This window comes from Thalassophryne amazonica, chromosome 8, assembly GCF_902500255.1.
Source record: "Thalassophryne amazonica chromosome 8, fThaAma1.1, whole genome shotgun sequence".
Taxonomy (NCBI): Eukaryota; Metazoa; Chordata; class Actinopteri; order Batrachoidiformes; family Batrachoididae; genus Thalassophryne; species Thalassophryne amazonica.
Window position 1 is genome coordinate 48466032 of NC_047110.1, and position 18242 is coordinate 48484273.

At 41.3% G+C, this 18242-nt stretch overlaps 1 protein-coding gene across 1 annotated transcript; it reads left to right on the forward strand.

Moving 5' to 3' along the window:
* The first annotated feature begins 1455 nt into the window (after positions 1-1455).
* ldhbb (lactate dehydrogenase Bb) lies at positions 1456-17307 on the forward strand. The gene is made up of 8 exons (XM_034176141.1): positions 1456-1687; positions 1825-1961; positions 12018-12135; positions 12529-12702; positions 12776-12949; positions 13151-13268; positions 13629-13752; positions 17105-17307. The coding sequence occupies exons 1-8, from the start codon at positions 1633-1635 to the stop codon at positions 17270-17272; spliced, it is 1068 nt and encodes a 355-aa protein (XP_034032032.1). The 5' UTR covers positions 1456-1632; the 3' UTR covers positions 17273-17307.
* Positions 17308-18242: the final 935 nt, after the last annotated feature.

Consider the following 18242-nt stretch of genomic DNA (forward strand, 5'->3'; position numbering starts at 1 on the left):
TGCCTTGCATGGCAGCAGCCTGACATCGGGGTGAATGCGAGGCATTAGTGTAAAGCGCTTTGAGTGTCTGATGCAGATGGGAAAGCGCTATATAAATGCAGTCCTTTTACCATTTAGTTATACTTCCACTGATCATAACGCAAATAGGCAAGCTTCATGTTGTTTGTACAGATAGTATATGCTAGCAACAGGACTACATACCTTTTAACTGGAACAAAACAATAATTATAAAATTAATTGCATTTTGGGGGTTTTAGAAACGGCTGCAAATAACTTGGAATACCAAGAACATGCATGTCATCACGTGACAAGATTGGACTAGGTGGCAGCATAAAAAGGCCTCCTACAGAGTCTAAGGCTTCAAACTTACCACAATTTTGATTTAAAACATTCATAACTTTTTTTGTTAGTGTTTTTTTTTCTGAAGGTAATTATCCATTTCAGCCTGCAAAATGTATAGTGAAATTTAAAAAATTGGGGTTTTGACCTTTATGGCTTTGAAAATAACCTTAATATTATAGATTGACATTAGCATCCACCCACATCTTTGTTTTAGGATGATTGAATGATCCAGAACAGATGCTGTGCATTAACAAGAAAATGCCACCAAAAACAATTCTAGACTAGTTTCCCATGTTTGGCTGGTGTACTAATATATCTCTCTGCCACCTGCTGAACAGTACTGTCTGCTGGATGGTTAATGGGAATTAGGAGCAGGTGTTAAATTGCATGTAGTTTGAGATAACTTTCTTTCATTGCCACAGCTAGTTGTTTACAAATGCATACACTTACATCTTTTCATGGTTTACTATGACAGACTGCAGGGCAGGTAGCTCTTTGGGATAGGAGTTGGGTTATCAATATGCAGACCTGGGTTCTTTTCTTGGTCACACTACCTCATTATACTACTGTCCCAGTCCATCCAGCTGTAAATAGGTGCCAGCCTGTGATGGGCTGGTGTCGACCAGGGGAAGTCCTAGAATGTCATCCAATTCAGGTTACAGAACCCAGCGATAAGTACCAGTGAGTCTTGGGGTTTATATAAGATGGGCCTGTAGAATTTGACAGCTTGTGACCTTTGTTAAATATATAACTATTAGCTGGTAGATAAAAGATGTGCTATAATTTCATGATTTTCATATGAAAAGGCCAAATATTTAATGTGGTATTCAATAGCCACTGTTTATTAAAAAACAATTCTTATTATCCTCCACAGGGTTCGAAGAACTAATGCATTTTGTTGCACATAGAACAGAGATGGAATTGCTGTAATACTTCTGGACATAATTTCTTATTTTTGAAACATAATATGGGATATAAGATAAGATTCTGTCTCAAGCACAAGTGCAGCAGATGGAGGAGGCGTTAATGGATTACAGTAACTCCTTTAACTACCCACGGTATGTCCAACATGCCATCCGATTATAATGTCCTGTCCTCCATTTATAGAGGAGGGCGGAGCTCTGCACAGCACCCGCCTTGCCAGTCACATCACATGGGCTTTGTCCTGAAGCTGACATCTGCTGCTGGCTGGGACTGTCGAGCACAAAAGGAGCGTATGTGGGAGGAGCCGTTAATGCAGGGGTCACAGATTTCTGTAGAAACGCATCTTAGGGGTTATTTCAGTTTGCCATGCTGATCACGTGGTGGTATTTATACATCGCAGCTCGGAGCATCGCTGAACAAAGCAAGTATTTCTGCAGCTGAGTGGTGGTGTTTGGGACTGAGCATTTATGATGTGTGAGGATGCAGGCATGTTTGTCACTAATCTATATTTTGACTGTTCAGAAACACTATCTTTTTTTTTTTTTTTTTTTAATTCAGCACTGAAAATGGCCTCAGTTCTGCAAAAGCTGATCACACCACTGGTCAGCGGTCCTGCTGAACCTCCCAGGAACAAGGTGACTGTGGTGGGTGTAGGCCAGGTCGGCATGGCCTGTGCTGTCAGCATCCTCCTCAGGGTAAGAGACACGCTGGGTTTGGGTCCTGATGAGATAATCTGCACAAGATCCACAACAGAGTATGTGAGACTGACACAGATTACTGATCTCTTGATCTGCATCTTCTCTTCAATGTTCACTGGCTTTATTCTGAAGCTGCACAACGAAATGTTAATTTTCAGATTTAAGGCTTATTTCAGCAGCCAGGTTGTTATGATGCTGTTATCAGCACACCTGTCTGTTTTTGGGATATGCAGGCAAGCACATAAACACACATAATTTGTGATAAGGCTGTGCCATCATTTTTTGTGTCAGTTTATCCTGCATGTCGGTGCAGCAGAATATTTATTCTAATCACTTGTCTGAATGTATGTATAAAATGACTTGGACACAGATGAGCAGTTTACAGTGAACTTGGTCGGAATACTCATTGGGTAGCTTTTCCTAGATTAATTTTATTGGAGCAAATCGGTCAAGGTCATTAAAAAATAATTAGATAAGCATTTTTCCAGGAGAAATCCTCAAGCAGTAATGCTAGAAAGGAGATCAAAGCTTATAGCAATCAATAAATCTGTAATTAAAGGTATGACTGCTATGAAATCACACACATCATGAAACTGCGTAGTTATGGTCTGAAAGACATTTTCTGGATATCTGCAACCACTTCAGCTTGCTGAGTTGACACCGTACTGTGATGCCTTCCAACCATTTTCTATACCTACTTACTCTAGTTAAGAGTCACAGAGGTGTTGGAGCCTATCCCAGCAGTCATAGGGCAAGAGGCAGGGTACACTCTGGACAGGACGCCAGTCTGGCACAGGGCCACAAATACATTCACACCTACGGGCAATTTAAAGTTTCCAATTCACCTAACTTGCATGTCTCTGGATGTAGGAGGAAGTTGACGCACCCAGAGGGAACCCACAGGAAGTATATGCAAACTCTACACAGAAAGGCCATACTGTGATGCATTAGTGGGTAATTTGTTTGTGCCAGTGGCCAACCTTTGTGCAGTGGTTGTATGCATTCTTATCTTCAACAGATGGGTTACCTTTCACCTGCAATACACCTGCCATACATACTGACAAGAGCCCCCAGACTTAGTTGCATATTCTCTTCCTGTCATGTAACTGTTGTTTACAAGAACATTTTTCACCCAGCTGCTGTTCATGAGCTTGTGGTGATTTTTATTGTTTTTAAACTATTGCAAGGTTGAACCTGGCAACATGGTGGCTAGGTGGTTAGCACACATGGCTCACAGCAAGAAGGTCCTGTGATTGTTTACTCACTGCTTCCCCACCCTTGGCCCATTTCTCCAGCTTCTTTCCTACTTCCAAAAACAAGTTATACAAACTGGTAGCCCCAAACAGACCGTAGGTGTGAATGTGTTTGTCTATATGTAGACATTTATATATGACATTTGTAGTCTTACACACCTCTCTGCAGCTTCTCTCCCCCTGCCATCCCCTCATTACCCCATCCCCGTAGAGACGGTGCCTGCTCCCAGACCACCAATAACCAGTAAAAATCTATTTAAGCATAAAAATTCAAAAAGAAAAAATAATATAGCACCTTCAACTGCACCACAGACTAAAACAGTTAAATGTGGTCTATTAAACATTAGGTCTCTCTCTTCTAAGTCCCTGTTGGTAAATGATATAATAATTGATCAACATATTGATTTATTCTGCCTTACAGAAACCTGGTTACAGCATGATGAATATGTTAGTTTAAATGAGTCAACACCCCCGAGTCACACTAACTGTCAGAATGCTCGTAGCACGGGCCGAGGCGGAGGATTAGCAGCAATCTTCCATTCCAGCTTATTAATTAATCAAAAACCCAGACAGAGCTTTAATTCATTTGAAAGCTTGACTCTTAGTCTTGTCCATCCAAATTGGAAGTCCCAAAAACCAGTTTTATTTGTTATTATCTATCGTCCACCTGGTCGTTACTGTGAGTTTCTCTGTGAATTTTCAGACCTTTTGTCTGACTTAGTGCTTAGCTCAGATAAGATAATTATAGTGGGTGATTTTAACATCCACACAGATGCTGAGAATGACAGCCTCAACACTGCATTTAATCTATTATTAGACTCTATTGGCTTTGCTCAAAATGTAAATGAGTCCACCCACCACTTTAATCATATCTTAGATCTTGTTCTGACTTATGGTATGGAAATAGAAGACTTAACAGTATTCCCTGAAAACTCCCTTCTGTCTGATCATTTCTTAATAACATTTACATTTACTCTGATGGACTACCCAGCAGTGGGGAATAAGTTTCATTACACTAGAAGTCTTTCAGAAAGCGCTGTAACTAGGTTTAAGGATATGATTCCTTCTTTATGTTCTCTAATGCCATATACCAACACAGTGCAGAGTAGCTACCTAAACTCTGTAAGTGAGATAGAGTATCTCGTCAATAGTTTTACATCCTCATTGAAGACAACTTTGGATGCTGTAGCTCCTCTGAAAAAGAGAGCTTTAAATCAGAAGTGCCTGACTCCGTGGTATAACTCACAAACTCGCAGCTTAAAGCAGATAACCCGTAAGTTGGAGAGGAAATGGCATCTCACTAATTTAGAAGATCTTCATTTAGCCTGGAAAAAGAGTCTGTTGCTCTATAAGAAAGCCCTCCATAAAGCTAGGACATCTTTCTACTCATTACTAATTGAAGAAAATAAGAACAACCCCAGGTTTCTTTTCAGCACTGTAGCCAGGCTGACAAAGAGTCAGAGCTCTATTGAGCTGAGTATTCCATTAACTTTAACTAGTAATGACTTCATGACTTTGCTAACAAAATTTTAACTATTAGAGAAAAAATTACTCATAACCATCCCAAAGACGTATCGTTATCTTTGGCTGCTTTCAGTGATGCCGGTATTTGGTTAGACTCTTTCTCTCAGATTGTTCTGTCTGAGTTATTTTCATTAGTTACTTCATCCAAACCATCAACATGTCTATTAGACCCCATTCCTACCAGGCTGCTCAAGGAAGCCCTACCATTATTTAATGCTTCGATCTTAAATATGATCAATCTATCTTTATTAGTTGGCTATGTACCACAGGCTTTTAAGGTGGCAGTAATTAAACCATTACTTAAAAAGCCATCACTTGACCCAGCTATCTTAGCTAATTATAGGCCAATCTCCAACCTTCCTTTTCTCTCAAAAATTCTTGAAAGGGTAGTTGTAAAACAGCTAACTGATCATCTGCAGAGGAATGGTCTATTTGAAAAGTTTCAGTCAGGTTTTAGAATTCATCATAGTACAGAAACAGCATTAGTGAAGGTTACAAATGATCTTCTTATGGCCTCAGACAGTGGACTTATCTCTGTGCTTGTTCTGTTAGACCTCAGTGCTGCTTTTGATACTGTTGACCATAAAATTTTATTACAGAGATTAGAGCATGCCATAGGTATTAAAGGCACTGCGCTGCGGTGGTTTGAATCATATTTGTCTAATAGATTACAATTTGTTCATGTAAATGGGGAATCTTCTTCACAGACTAAGGTTAATTATGGAGTTCCACAAGGTTCTGTGCTAGGACCAATTTTATTCACTTTATACATGCTTCCCTTAGGCAGTATTATTAGACGGTATTGCTTAAATTTTCATTGTTACGCAGATGATACCCAGCTTTATCTATCCATGAAGCCAGAGGACACACACCAATTAGCTAAACTGCAGGATTATCTTACAGACATAAAGACATGGATGACCTCTAATTTCCTGCTTTTAAACTCAGATAAAACTGAAGTTATTGTACTTGGCCCCACAAATCTTAGAAACATGGTGTCTAACCAGATCCTTACTCTGGATGGCATTACCCTGACCTCTAGTAATACTGTGAGAAATCTTGGAGTCATTTTTGATCAGGATATGTCATTCAAAGCGCATATTAAACAAATATGTAGGACTGCTTTTTTGCATTTACGCAATATCTCTAAAATTAGAAAGGTCTTGTCTCAGAGTGATGCTGAAAAACTAATTCATGCATTTATTTCCTCTAGGCTGGACTATTGTAATTCATTATTATCAGGTTGTCCTAAAAGTTCCCTGAAAAGCCTTCAGTTAATTCAAAATGCTGCAGCTAGAGTACTAACGGGGACTAGAAGGAGAGAGCATATCTCACCCATATTGGCCTCTCTTCATTGGCTTCCTGTTAATTCTAGAATAGAATTTAAAATTCTTCTTCTTACTTATAAGGTTTTGAATAATCAGGTCCCATCTTATCTTAGGGACCTCGTAGTACCATATCACCCCAATAGAGCGCTTCGCTCTCAGACTGCAGGCTTACTTGTAGTTCCTAGGGTTTGTAAGAGTAGAATGGGAGGCAGAGCCTTCAGCTTTCAGGCTCCTCTCCTGTGGAACCAGCTCCCAATTCAGATCAGGGAGACAGACACCCTCTCTACTTTTAAGATTAGGCTTAAAACTTTCCTTTTTGCTAAAGCTTATAGTTAGGGCTGGATCAGGTGACCCTGAACCATCCCTTAGTTATGCTGCTATAGACTTAGACTGCTGGAGGGTTCCCATGATGCACTGTTTCTTTCTCTTTTTGCTCTGTATGCACCACTCTGCATTTAATCATTAGTGATCGATCTCTGCTCCCCTCCACAGCATGTCTTTTTCCTGGTTCTCTCCCTCAGCCCCAACCAGTCCCAGCAGAAGACTGCCCCTCCCTGAGCCTGGTTCTGCTGGAGGTTTCTTCCTGTTAAAAGGGAGTTTTTCCTTCCCACTGTAGCCAAGTGCTTGCTCACAGGGGGTCGTTTTGACCGTTGGGGTTTTACATAATTATTGTATGGCCTTGCCTTACAATATAAAGCGCCTTGGGGCAACTGTTTGTTGTGATTTGGCGCTATATAAAAAAAAATTGATTGATTGATTGATATGTGGCCCTGCGGTAGACTGGCATTCTGTGCAGGGTGTTCCCTACCTCTCATCCTATGACCGTTGGGATAGGCTACCCTGCCACCCTTAAATGGAATAAGTGGGTATAGAGTGAAAGTGTAAGACAAAAATGTCTAGGTATGTAAGAGGGGGTAATGTGTTGGTCTTTCATCCATGCTCGAGCATGTTCAGGTCACATGGTACTTGTTACTGATCCCTGCAAGTTTTTGAAAATACTGCTACTTGGCACTGACATTTAACATCTCCTGGTAGGATCCCCCCCCCCCCCCCCCCCCCAATCCAATATCCTATTCTTAATTCATATGAAAACTGTTGCTCCAACTGAGTTGGAAATCACATTGGGAACAGATCAATCTCATGACCAAAAATGGCGGCACCTTCCCTATACATGATGTGAAACTCTTCCTAAAGCTTGAAATTATTATATATTGTAATATTTCAGTGCAGTATTTTGTGGGTGTGTGTTGCACCTCAGATGCCTTTTAATTGCAGAAAAATGTCGAGTCATCTGGTCTGTGACTGTAGCAAAACAATCTTGACGTAAAGTGAGAAATGTTTTGACCCATTTAACAATTGACAATGAACTGATTTAAATCATTTTTAAGCCACTTTAACTCATATTGCAGCTCATCTTCCTCACCGTGCAAGTGTTACTATGACATTTGTCATTGTTGTTGCTGGGCATATTTGTCTTAAAATGAGATGTGGTCAGTCAGAGACCGTGCAGGTGCATTGCTACCATGAGGCAACAAAGATTATACCATTGCCAAACAAAATCTGTTCAAGAGTTTTTCTGTTATTTATGCAAAGGAGGAGGTGCTTAAATGCCTCACCACAGGAAGCAGCGGTGGAAGACTGTTGCTCGGAGCAACAGTCTTCCACCGCGATGGAATGAGAGCATCATTTAATGGAGTAACTTGCTCCATTAAATGATGCTCTCACGCACTAGTTCCAAGAAGTTACTTCCTCACCAGAAAACCTTGCACTTTAGTTCACCATATTAGAGAAGCTTGAATCTTCGACTGGACTGGGTTGCTTGACGCGAGGATGTTTCGCTTCAAATTGCAGAAGCTTCCTCAGCTAAAATTCTTGCTCTGGTAGTCTGACTTCTGTCTTGACTCTTGTAGAGAAGAATAAACAGAAGCCACAAAAGCTGGAGTTTTAAACCTGACCAGACCCCTCCTACCGAGAGGCAGACTGCTATAGGCTGGTGACTAAACAATAGCTCTAATTAGCACCTATTGTGCTCTAGTTAGCACCCTCCTAATGACAGGGCAGCTGTCCCTCCTAATGATGGGACGGAAGCCTCTCCTGATGGCTCCCTTGACGACTCTCCTGATGATGTGAATGACTCATTACCATGAACAAAAGACTGAAAATGCTTTGACCTGAGTACCCCATTGTAAACAGGGGACAAAGCGTGTCTCAGACCCCCTCCCCAGTTAAGGCTGGGTTTCAACTGTTTCACATAGAATGCCTCTTTGACCCCTCTCTCAAACCATTTCTTCTCTCTGGCTAAGATTTTAACTTCCTTGTCCTCAAACGTGTGGTTAGTGTCTTTAAGGTGGAGATGAACTGCAGACTGAGGTCCACTGGCGCCCTCTCTGCGGTGCTGGTATAGCCTTTTGTGTAAAGGTTGCTTAGTCTCACCTATGTAGTGTTCATTACAGTTTTCCTGACATCTGATAGAATACACTACATTGCTCTGTTTGTAACTAGGGATCCTGTCCTTAGGGTGAACTAATTTTTGTCTCAAGGTGTTAACCGGTTTAAAGTAAACTGGGATTTTGTGCTGTCTGAAGATCCTCTGTAGTTTTTCCCCTACTCCTGCTAAATAAGGGAGAGACACTCCTCTTCTTCTTGTCTCCGTCTCCTGTCTATCTGGTCTCTTTGTTTTCTGGGACTTCTGCACTTTGTCCAGGGACCATCGTGGGTACCCACATACTGTGAGGGCTTTCCATACAAGTTGTTGTTCTTTAGCCCTTCCCTCTGCAGTTATGGGCACCTGTAGGGCTCTGTGTTGAAGAGTCCTGATCACGTCGAGCTTGTGTTCAAGGGGGTGGTTTGAGCCAAAGAGCAGATATTGGTCAGTGTGAGTGGGTTTTTTGTAAACCCCTGTCTGGAGCTGCCTGTTCTCTCCAATCGTAACATCACAGTCCAAGAAGGCTAAATGGTTGTTTCTGGCATCCTCACATGTGAACTTGATATTGGAATCCAGTTCACCATGTTAAACAACAATGCACTAGATGCTGTCCAGACCCACTTGCAATGTAAAGGGAATGACAGATGATAATCTGATCAGTTTAAATCCTCCTACACCCAGAACTAATTCATTAAATGCGCTGCCATTATGTGCCACGTGAATAGTGAGGTGGAGTTTGATGCTCCCCAAATGCTTTTGCGCTGTGGGCTTTACTCTTTGGTCAAATGTTTTGCACGCAACAGTGGCAAAGTGACCAGATGTGGTTCATTTTCAATCTGTGTGCGTGTGCTCACGTGCGCTACAGCAACATGAGACAAGTGGTCTCTATCTTGCCAGCTACTGGAGCCAAAATGAATGCGTAGCCTATTTTGTGACTACTAAGTGACGTGACACGGCAAATGCCGGTCCAAGTGAAGGCAGCGTGACATTGGTTGCTCGTGCAAACAAAAAATAATCCAGGATGGTGGGCACATGCCAGCAGGTTTCTCTGTCCTTAATGTATCATTAAACATTGTGCACAGTAGCCACAAGCTGGGCACACTCGAACTGCAACTGTTTGTCACCTTGATTTCTTGGTAACCTGACCTTTAGAGTTAGACAGTGCACCATATTTTGTCAAAGTTTTTTTTTTGTAATCATTGCATTTTTCACCTTTAACTCGCTGTGCAGCACAGTTTACATTGCAGACTGTTGCAACTTCACATATAGGAGCCCTAGCAAGGTACCTTTCAGCACACAAAAGGGTCAAGGTCAAACACTCAATTCAACAAAAAATTTCCCTGGTCGCAATTTTTGAAATTTTGCCTCAAAAAATTGGCATGAACATAGGAATAGGCCTTGCCCATAAGCATTACCTGGGATAAGTGATTGACCTTGCCCTTCAGGGTTTTGCTTGAGGTCAAAGGTCACCTAAATTAGGTCAAACTTGAGATTACAGTAAAACATTTTGTGTAATACACAAAATTAAAGGGTGTAATGAGAGGATCCAGAATATATCAAAGGTTTTAGGTTATGACATTTGATGACATCATCACAATATAACCTACAATTGTTGTTGTGGGTTTTTTTTTAAGGGTGTGACAAAGCGTGTAAATCATCATTCATTGCAGACTCTTATAAGTTCACATAGCAGTCCCATTGACATACCTTCCGGCACACTAAAGGATGAAGGTCAAACACTAAATTCAACAAAACAACTTTCCTGGTTGCAATTTTTGAAAGTTTACCTCTAAATTTGGCATGAAAAAAGTGACTGGAATTGCCCATAAGCCATTACCTGGGATAAGCGACCGACCTTGACCTTCAAGGTTTACCTTGAGGTCAAACGTGAGCTAGGTCAAGTAGGTCAAATTTCTGATTTAAGTAAAACATGTTATGTACTACACCAAATTAAAGTTAACAAAAAAGTTAACGTCAAAGTCACAGGAAGGTCGAACACTACAATCACCAAAAAAAAAAAAAAAAACTTTGCTGATCACAATTTTTGCTTTTATGCATCCAAATTTTGCATAAATATAGTAGTACATTCCCATGCCCACCAGTCCCTCTTCGTGGTGCTTGGTCCTCGTGGTAGTTTGTTGTTCACCTTTTGGCAAGATATGGGTTACTCTCAGGGTGACAGTTTTTCATTTTGAGCTGGTTTCAAAACAACCCTAAGCCTGTGATAAAGCTGATTTCACCAGCTAGTTTTGACACAACTGTAAACTGTTTCTAAATCAAACATTAACGGCTTTGAAGCTGCTTTTTAAATGTCCATAAACTTATTAAACCTGTATGTCAGATATTTGGACTTTGGAAAAGAAATGTGACACAATGTATTTGGGCTTGCGTACACTGATGCATCATAGGAAATAATGAATATCATTGTAGGTGTGGCCTCAGGTTGCCAGAGTAATGATGCTATGACATGCAGTCGGTGTGTAATATGAACTGAAAAGCCTTCAGTTAATTCAAAATGCTGCAGCTTGAGTACTGACAGGGACTAGAAGGAGAGAGCATATCTCACCCATATTGGCCTCTCTTCACTGGCTTCCTGTTAATTCTAGAATATAATTTAAAATTCTTCTTCTTACTTATAAGGTTTTGAATAATCAGGTCCCATCTTATCTTAGGGACCTCATAGTACCATATCACCCCAATAGAGCGCTTCACTCTGACTGCAGGCTTACTTGTAGTTCCTAGGGTTTGTAAGAGTAGAATGGGAGGCAGAGCCTTCAGCTTTCAGGCTCCTCTCCTGTGGAACCAGCTCCCAATTCAGATCAGGGAGACAGACACCCTCTCTACTTTTAAGATTAGGCTTAAAACTTTCCTTTTTGCTAAAGCTTATAGTTAGGGCTGGATCAGGTGACCCTGAACCATCGCTTAGTTATGCTGCTATAGACTTAGACTGCTGGGGGTTTCCCATGATGCACTGAGTGTTTCTTTCTCTTTTTGCTCTGTATGCACCACTCTGCATTTAATCATTAGTGATTGATCTCTGCTCCCCTCCACAGCATGTCTTTTTCCTGGTTCTCTCCCTCAGCCCCAACCAGTCCCAGCAGAAGACTGCCCCTCCCTGAGCCTGGTTCTGCTGGAGGTTTCTTCCTGTTAAAAGGGAGTTTTTCCTTCCCACTGTCGCCAAGTGCTTGCTCACAGGGGGTCATTTTGACAGTTGGGGTTTTTCTGTAATTATTGTATGGCTTTGCCTTGCAATATGAAGCGCCTTGGGGCAACTGTTTGTTGTGATTTGGCGCTATATAAATAAAATTGATTTGATTTGATTTTGATTTAATATGGCCCTAAAAAGACGAAACAAAGAAACACACATATAAACTGTTTTTGTGTGAAGACATTTGTAAGCAACACGTGTGTGTGTGTGTGTGTGTGTGTGTGTGTGTGTGTGTGTGTGTGTGTGTGTGTGTGTGTGTGTGTGTGTGTGTGTGTGTGTGTGTGTGTGTGTGTGTGTGTGTGTGTGTGTGTTCAGGAGATGGCTGATGAGCTGGCCCTGGTGGATGTGATCGAGGACAAGCTGAAAGGAGAGATGATGGACCTGCAGCATGGCAGCCTCTTCCTCAAAACGCCTAAAATAGTGGCAGACAAAGGTGTGTGGACAGTGAGTTTGAGAATTGGCAAATTTATCTGCACAGTGAAGGTGTCTGGTTTACCAGGCGAAAGTAAACTGCACCAAAACTACAAATGTTGCTGTGCAGCATTAAATATGGTGTTGTCATATTGCCTAGACCAGGGGTGGGCAGCGAGGGCAGAGACACTGCAGGTTTTCCTTGCAACCAATCACCTCAGCAGGTGGATTGCTGATGGGCTTCTCCCCTGAACATAGACACCTGATCATTAATGGAATTACCTGCTGAGGTGACTGGTTGTAAGGAAAACCTGCAGTGTCTCGGCCCTTCATGGCACATGATTGCCCACCCCTGGCCTAGACTCTCTCAGCACCCCCAGCTCTGACTGACGTCCTGCGTCCCCATGTCTGTCAGATTATTCTGTTACAGCTAACTCCCGTATCGTGGTGGTGACAGCCGGAGTGCGTCAGCAGGAGGGGGAGAGCCGGCTGAACCTTGTGCAGAGAAACGTCAACATCTTCAAGCACATCATTCCGCAGATCGTCAGATACAGCCCAGACTGCATCATCATTGTAGTTTCTAACCCAGGTGCTGTTACACACAACGCATCCATCCCCCGTCTTTCCTTTTACATCCAAACAGCTCTGACACTTTCCAACAGTTGATGTGTTGACTTATGTCACTTGGAAACTGAGCGGCCTTCCCATGCACCGCGTGATCGGCAGCGGCACCAACTTGGATTCTGCACGGTTCCGCTTCCTGATGGCTGACAGACTGGGAATCCACCCCAGCAGCTTCAACGGCTGGATCCTGGGAGAACACGGAGACACCAGTGGTGAGCATCTGCGAGACCCAAGCAGTGACAACTTCGCTTTTTTTGGAAGCAGTGTTATTGTGTGTGTGTGTGTGTGTGTGTGTGTGTGTGTGTGTGTGTGTGTGTGTGTGTGTGTGTGTGTGTGTGTGTGTGTGTGTGTGTGTGTGTGTGTGGTGTGTGTGTGTGTGTGTGTGTGTGTGTGTGTGTGTGTGTGTGTTTCAGTGCCTGTGTGGAGCGGAACAAACGTCGCTGGAGTCAGCTTGCAGACATTAAACCCAAACATTGGGACAGATGGCGACAGTGAGAACTGGAAGGAGACTCACAAAATGGTGGTGAACAGGTCGGCGTGTCCTCATGCTCACAGTTCAGAACTACTGAGTGTTTGACCTCTGTGTAATAGTATTCTGCCAAAGTACTGTAGTTCACAACAAAAACAAAAATGACAGCATCTACAGTCATTGTCAATTATAATGTTGATCAAAGCAGCAGGACTCTGATTAGTAACAAGGCTTCATAAATAACACGCAAACATAAATCCTTTATGCATGTCTGCCTGAACACATCCCACTGTGCCAACACACCGATTTAAAATAAAAAAAAATGTAAAAGAATAACACATTCTGTGGAAAGATGTCACATAGCCCAAATTTGCTAGACTGTGCCCCCCCCCCTATATCTTATGCTTTGATGTGTCTGTCAGTGCCTATGAGGTGATCAGACTGAAGGGTTACACCAACTGGGCCATCGGTCTGAGTGTAGCTGACCTGACTGAGAGCCTCCTCAAGAACATGAACAGGATTCATCCCGTCTCCACCATGGTGAAGGTGAGACACAAACACACTTTTCCAGAAACAGTTAATTCATCCAGACACACAAACCCTCTTTCTATGAAATATTGGTTTCAAAGTACCACTCTGAAGGCCAAATCCAGTTAAGAGGGATATTTATTATCCCCCACCCCTCAATTCTGTTTTTGAAATTGCATTCATATTTTGTAATGTTTGTCTAAAGGGAATTCAAATCTTATTACTATTATTTGATATTGGTAGTGGCAAGTTTTACTGGGGGTGGTAGTAGTATAACTGTGTTAGCGTGCATCCCAAAAGTATTCACAGCGCTTCAGTTTCTCCACATTTTATGTTACAGCCTTATTCCAAAATGAAGTAAATGCCCCATAATGACAGTGTGAAAAGTTTTTGAAATCTTTGCATATACTTAAACAAAAACACAACAAAGAACTAACACATACATAAGTATTCACACCTCAATACTTTGTTGATACACCTTTAACAGTAATTACAGCCTCAGGTCTTCTTGAATATGATGCCACCTATCTTTGGACAGTTTTGCCCATTCCTCTTTGCAGCACCTCTCAAGCTCCATCAGGTTGGATGGGGAGCGTCGGTGCACAGCCATTTTCAGATCTCTCCAGAGATGTTCAGTCAGATTCAGGTCTGGTCTCTGCCTGGGCCACTTAAGGACATTCACAGTTTTCCTCAAGCCACTCCTTTGATATCTTGGCTGTGTGTTTAGGATCATTGTCTTGCTGAGAGATGAACAGTCGCCCCAGTCTGAGGTCAAGAGCACTCTGGAGCAGGTTTTCATCCAGGATGTCTCTGTACATTGCTGCATTCAACTTTCCCTCAATCCTGACTAGTCTCCCAGTTCCTGCTACTGAAAAACATCCCCACAGCATGATGCTGCCACCACCATCCGAACTTCTTTCATTTACAGATGATGGAGGCCACTGTACTTACTGTAACCTTCAAAGCAGCAGAAATGTTTCTGTACCCTTCCTCAGATATGTGTCTCAAGACAACCTTCTTGGAGGTGTACAGCCAATTCCTTTGACTTTAGGCTTGGTTTGTGCTCTGACATACACCGTCAACTGTGGCACCTTATATGTAGACAGGTGTTTGTCTTTCCAAATAATGTCCAGTCAATTGAATTTACCAGGCTTGGGGAGTAACGGAATACATGTAATGGCGTTACGTAATTAGGATACAAAAAAAAGGTAACTGTATTCCGCTACAGTTACAGAAAAAAAGACGGATTACAGATTACAGGTATATTTAGTAAAAATGGGGATTAGTTCGCAGGATTACAGTTTTAATGCATTTCATGATATTATCTGTATATAATATATTTTTTTCTTTGAAACGAAAACGTCCCTTCATGGACAGCGACATGACGTCTCCTAACCGGGCAAAATATTGATGAAGTACCCGGATATTAATGCATTTTCAATGGAGATTCGCAACTGAACACACTCAGAAAAATGCTCGCAAAATACGTGTTAAAATGCCATTTTGACCTGGATATCGAGCCAGTAAAATTAAATAACATTAAATTATGTCAGGAAAGTATTAAACTTACTCTGACACATACTCTGGATCTGCTCTGTTCAAGCTGCTGAGCTGAGGCGTCCTGCTGCAGCAGCTGCTGTTCAGCGCAGCACAGCTCCTAAAACCATTACAATACACACATACACATATATATATATATAATATTTTTACACAATTATCCTTTATTGACCGAGTTTCATTCATGAAGTCAGTGGTGTGGGTACACATCTCTATGTGTGGGTGTGACTGTGAGCAGCACAGTGCGGGTCATTATAATCTCATTATTTTAAGGTGCAAATTAAAAAAAAAATCCCCAGTCTTGTCGAACAATTTTAATCACGAACGAAAGTATTTTAACTAGACACTGGTCTAGCAGTTGAAAATATCAACTAGACATAAGTGAAGAGTTAATGGTCCTTGTCATCGGGCGACACAGGTACGGCAGGAGACATACAGCTGTTTATCATCCAAATATCACAAAGTGACAAGAAGAAGCAAAACCGCTTACTTATGGAAGGAAATATTGTCTCCCTTGTTCCTCTGTTTGTGGCTTTGCCAACATGCTCAGCTTTCCGGCATATTCCACCTGTTTCTTGAACTTCTATGCACGCAAATCACTAACTTACCCGGAATTAAAATGGTGATCACGCCTCCTTACTGACAGTATTTACTTAATGGTTTTCATTATGCTTTGGTTCTTATTTTGAAAGTTCAATAAGTGGACTGATATTTTAAACATGGTGTGAATGCTATGTGAAAGACTAAAGTAAGATAATTTTATGTTTACTGAACAAGTAGCAGACTTTTTTTTTTTTGGTTCGTATATTGTTCTGCAAGCCACTTTTAATTACAAATTCATCCGCACACCACCTGAGTTTTCATTATCCTTCATTTGTTTGGCATTTTTTGTTGAAAATTTAGCAGGTGAACACTGGGTGTGTTTAAAACAATATTGTGGGTGCTCTTAATTCATAATGTGAAGTAAAACAGAGCATGCCATGTAAAAGAAACAGTTTTATTTTTGCTTAATAAACTGTACTATGTGGTCAAGACTACTTATATTTAGTTTCTTTTGTCTGTATTAGCATATTTGATATTGGAGTAATCCAGAAGTAATTAAAAGTAATCAAATTACATTACTTTAATATTATGGTACTTGGATTACATTACTGACTACATTTTTCAACAGGTAACTAGTAACTGTATCGGAATACATTTTTAAAGTAACCCTCCCAACCCTGGAATTTACCCCAGGTGGACTCCAATTAAGCTGTAGAAACATCTCAAGGATGATCAGTGGAAACAGGATGCACATGAAGTGAAGTGAATACTTTTAAAGATGTGATTTTAGTGTGGTGTTGTTGTTGTTTTAGTCTTTAATAAACCTGCAAAAATAAACTTTTCATATTGTCATTATGGGGTATTTTGTGAATTTGGAGGAAAAAAAATTATTTAGTCCATTTTTGGAATAAGGCTGTAACAAAACCAAATGTGGAAAACGTGAAGCACTGTAAATACTTTCTGGATGCACCATAAGTAACTATTTGAGTTTTGTTTGTTTAATGCAAGTGAACTTGTTTTTCTCAACAAGCAGTTTTCGTAACTTTTTCCCCACCCCAGTGGTGCTTTGTTAATCCAGTATGACCTGCGATTCCTGCTTCAAAACTAAGAAACTGTATATAGACATGCTACATTTTTCATAATCTTAAAATAAAGTTAATGTGCAGTTACATTTTCTGAATTTGTTGGTGATATTTAGGGATTGTTGCTGCACTCGACCTCTGTAGAGATGCGTGACTTTCATTAACACTGTGCTGCCTTTGATTGACAGGGCATGTATGGGATCAGTGACGAGGTGTATCTGAGCCTGCCCTGTGTGCTGAACGGTGGGGGCGTGGCCAGTGTCATCAATATGACCCTCACTGATGATGAGGCTGCCCAACTCCAGGCCAGTGCCAACACACTGTGGGACATACAAAAAGAGCTGCAGGACATCTAACTGACCTGCAGGTGGCGACACAGACGTCTCCCTGCTGCTCAACTTCCATCGGTAGCATCCCAGGAGGGTCAGGGTTTTATCCCACCACATGTAGGTGTCAAACTTTGGGCACAGCTGAAGAGGAGCTCAAATGTCACACCACTCGAAACTACGCGCTGCTCTGACGTGTAATAAAATGTTGCTTCTGCTTGAATAGGACGTGCATGCATTTATTCTCTACTAAAGGGGAAACTATGTACATGCACTATACCTGAGATATTGTATCTTATGTTTCAGTCAAGTTTTCATGAGAAATTATGGTTATTTTTACAATCTGTTTCTGCACTTTTCAGTTGAAGGCTTTTTTTTTTTTTTCTCCTCAGTGAAATTACTCCAACATTTAAAACCTAGGTTAAGTTAAGCTCAGTCCTTTTGTGATTTACTTCCTTCCAGGCAACAAGTGCCAAACTTGTCTGTACAACATCTTATAGGGAAAAACCAGCAGGCAGTTTTAGCAGATTTGGTCATGTCATAATGAAGAATCTATTCTAACGTCAAACATTCCGGAAGAATGATGTTTTTAAATAAACAGACGTGCACCTTTCTAATTCACATAGTCCAGACTATCTTAACCTAGCCCTGATCTTTGAACTGAGTACTTTTTAGGGGCAGCAAAAACAAAGAATCATTTTGTCATGGAACATAATCACAAAAACTCAAAACTCTGGTCTTCTGCCTCACCTGCTACACCACAGAAACACTGAGTACTACAGATTTTATCTATAAATACTGCACTTTGTGCATGTCTCTCTTTGTAATGCACATGCAGGGTTTTCAAGTCTTGTCTAGAGGTCAGATCTTGGCTAAAGAAGGCTTGTTGGTGTCCGTCCTGATGGATATATTTTGGCTGCAATGTCAGCGAGAAGTCTTGAAGGATATCACTGTTATTCTATAAGCTTCAATGATTCAACATGCATCGGCTTTTTATTCA